Genomic DNA, 3,797 nt, shown 5'->3' with positions numbered 1-3,797 from the left:
TCATGTGCGCGTTTGTGTGTGTTGGAGGAGGGGCTCTATAAGGAAGTGGCAGATTTTTTCCGGTTGTGTATTTTCAAATTCTAGCGCACTCGAGCTGGTTTCTCCAAAATTACCTACCCCACCTTTAAGAAGTACATTTTTTGTATTACTTTTTTTATAAATGATTCGAATTGTGAACCCACAGCCACCAACAATCTTTCCCTCACAACATTGCAGCTGCCCAACCAGGAAGTTGTTGTAAAGAATTAATTAAAACAAAAAACAGATTATCTACCTCTGACCTTGTAAGCTTGAGGGAAGGATCTCCCCATCTCTAACGGCTTCAGGATTGGCCCTGGAGCTCTGACCTTGCTCTGTTACCCGCCTCCAATCATGTATTGATCTTGAGACCCTCACCTTCATGCACAAATCTGACGTTCTCTTCATGTCCAGGAGTGAATCCCTCTGCGGGGCAGGGGCTCTTCTGTGTGGCTGCACCGTGGTAGCGCTTCCCATTCAGACGATTGAACACAATCTTTGGGGGAGGAGAGCTGCAGAGATCACACGGAGATAATTAAAGAATGTCAGCTTGATGATTGGGGCAGGCTGCATCACAAGAAAACACACAAAGAGTGCCATCTCACAGTGATGGGAACAAAAATGCAGGTTGCTAGTTTACAAAAAACGTCATGATTTGTTTTGTGTAATTTAGTTATGCTTGTAGCCTTGGCTATTTTGCTTTTGGTGGAGTAGAGCATGGAGGTTACTTCTTGATATTGGAAATATATATTTGATAACCCGAAATATATTTTTCATTTTCTCTGTCTTTAACAGCAGGAACTTCAGAGAATATGATTTACACACAGAAAGACATTGGTTCACTTTTAAAGTGCTTCAAATTCCAAATGTTACTTTATTTATCTCAGACTGTCAATGAACAACTCTAATATGCAATCGCAAGATCATTTACCGATCACATTTAGTTTCTCTGGAATGGATTTCAACCTCTGAAGCTTCATATTAACTGCAGATATAACTCTAAAGAAAAGCCTATACTTGTTGATCAACTGCCTATTCAATGTTATTGCTTAAGTGCTTTATAAAATCACTTTGCATATACATTATATCACACTGAGAGGTTTTTCTAATATTTTGTGTACAACATGTTGGTATTTCTGAGCAGCACATGAAGGGAGCACAGTCTTGTTTACAAAGCCACAGCTGGGCTGGCTGAACCGACCTTGAACACACTCCCAGAGTTATTGTCAAAAATGTTTTGGGAAAGTGAAAAAAAACAACTATTTTGTAAGTGTACATACCTTAGGCTATGTGATAAATGTGCAAATCAAATAGGTCTGCCACCGTATTTGCACTTCTCAAGTTCACTGTGGTGAAGTTAGTTTCAGGTTGAATATTTTACAACGTGGTCTTCTAACTGAGTTCCAAAGACTGTCTGCAGTCAGAGGATGGTTAGCTGAATATCAACACACTCAGGGACCATCAATAAATAATCATTTGCACATACTTAGCAGGTAATATAACTTCACTGTAAAAGTAGGACACCACTTTGTATTATTATTATTTTTATGAAATCATTAAAAAAAAATTGGGGTGAAAGTCTTGTTCTTTCATTGAACATTCTCATTCATTTTTAATAACATCCAAATCATGAGACCCAGTAACTTCAAATCATTGCAGCATTGCACATACTATGTACATATAAATATAGGCCTATTACTTTCCATATATTATAATTGATCTCAAATGTTTTCGTAAAATGAGATGTCACCATATGTAATATACATGCTCATATGACCATGTGTCAGAATATAGTATGGAAAACTGCCGGGAAGGTCAAATCCCATAATGTATGTACAAACGTTACCCAAGTACACATGTGTTACATGATCGCTCTGACAGCACACATGCTCACATGCCGCCTGCCCCATGTAGCTCAACAGTCTGCATAAATAATCTTAGTAAACACAACAGCACTGGAACAAGACTCAAAGCAGCTACTTACGTTGACGAGAGCCAAGACGTCGGCTTCAGCTTCAAGTCGCAACATTTGCTCTCGATTTGTTGTGTTGGACCTTAAATACAAAACCAGGGTTAAAAAGTGTCCATAGAACAATGTCAACAGTGGCATTGCCTACAAAACTTCCCTTCGCATTCTGATGTTACATTGCATAATGCATTAGATTAGATAACATAGTACTAACCTGTCCGCCGCTGTGTAACAAGTTTGCTGGGACCTCTGGTGATTGTGTACATCATGTGAACGCCGAAATATCCTGCAGTGTCCGTGTTTAAACCCTGTATGTCTTCTTACTTATCAGGTGCGCACATGAAATATCAACTCTGCAACTCGCAGTCCTCTGTCCGCTCCTCCTGACGCAGCCACGTTAAGGAGAAGGTTTTCGTAACGTGTCTTATTTTGTTCCCCACGTCAGGTGCTCCAGAGTCGGTCTGAATCCTGGACGAACCTCGCTTTGGCTTGTTGCCCACTGTGTCTAAATAATGCTGCACCTCCTAACCAGCAGGTGCTCAGCTGTAAGGAAACGACGTCTGCTGCTCCTGAGAGAGGTTGCGTGTAGGTCATCCAAGGAGAAAGCTGCTCCACAAGCCGGGGATCCGTCAGGCAGAGGGGGGACCTTGTGCCTTCTGAAGCCCGGGGACAGTGACACTCAGGCCGGACTCTCTACCCGCTGTGTTCCGCTGGTGATCCGGTACCCTGCTCTGTCATAGAATACAAGGACAGTAGTGCACACTTTGATATTTTCATCAGGACGGAAAGCTACAATGCCTGGCCAGCGTCAAGCCAGACATAATAAAGAGCAGTACTTCCGGACAGGATTTTCAAAATAAAACCTTGTTCACAATTATCCTATGGTTGGCTTGAGTTTGGTTACTAAATGCAAATCAGACCATCAAGCACCTTCCTGTTGTGAGTTTGAATATTTGTGTTTGAATCTTATTGTAAGTCACTTTGGGTGAAATTGAAATGTAATGTCCAACATTTAGAGGACTTATCTGTTTTGTATTCGAGCACATTGTGATATTACATCACTCGGTTGCAATGTAATTTGTTGTAAGGTCATATATATATATATTGCATGTTAGTTTACCAGTCCACTAGGTGGCACTGCGACATTGAAGTTGTTGCCGTTCAATAAGCATAGAAGAATAACTGTGGGCTATGTTATCGATGATGTTATTCATGGTTACCACGTGACGTCACTGTATTCTAGCGCCGCCATTTTGGTGTCCGGTCACAGCAAGTCATTACAACAACAGAGAACACGGAGGAAGCAACAGAGAAAGACACATCGTGAATAATAAAGTTTGTGGATATGCCTGGGATTTGTTGTGCTGTGGGCTGTGACAATATTCGCCAAAGGAACCCCGGACTACAGTTTGTATCGATCCCCAAAGTCTTAGACCGTCGTAATAAATGGCTGGCTGCCATCAGAAGGGATCACTGGCAGCCGACATCTAACTCCAGATTGTGTAGTCAACACTTCGTTTCCGGTAAGCTCTTCACTTATTGTTATCTTTTAGCTTCTTTTGTCAGAAATAAGTTTTCTAAATACTTCAACATAGATAATTCAGTTGCCGAATAATAATTACCGTTAGCAGTGTAATGGTAACATAGCACTCAATATTCCCAGTTTTGAAAGGACTGCATTAGTTTTGCTCTGTGTTCCTTTACGCTTGAAACCGACTGCATTTGAATAAAAGACACATTTCTGGCAGAAAACTGAGAAAGAAATTGCCGTTCTCAATATTATTGAATGCATGCCTTAAATTACTTGTGT

General features: G+C 40.9%; 1 protein-coding gene across 1 annotated transcript; it reads right to left on the bottom strand.

Annotated features, from left to right (window-relative positions):
• Positions 1-370: 370 nt before the first annotated feature.
• On the bottom strand, positions 371-3,782 carry LOC104963804 (protein FAM195A-like). The gene is made up of 3 exons (XM_010792443.1): positions 2,202-3,782; positions 2,003-2,072; positions 371-530 (listed from the first exon to the last, which is right to left on the bottom strand). Exons 1-3 carry the CDS (start codon positions 2,254-2,256, stop codon positions 371-373), a joined length of 285 nt encoding a protein of 94 aa, XP_010790745.1. The 5' UTR covers positions 2,257-3,782.
• Between the last annotated feature and the right edge of the window lie 15 nt (positions 3,783-3,797).

This window comes from Notothenia coriiceps, unplaced genomic scaffold (genome assembly GCF_000735185.1).
Source record: "Notothenia coriiceps isolate Sejong01 unplaced genomic scaffold, NC01 NC01_scaffold00036420, whole genome shotgun sequence".
Taxonomy (NCBI): domain Eukaryota; kingdom Metazoa; phylum Chordata; class Actinopteri; order Perciformes; family Nototheniidae; genus Notothenia; species Notothenia coriiceps.
This window is presented reverse-complemented; position numbering and strand designations above follow the sequence as displayed.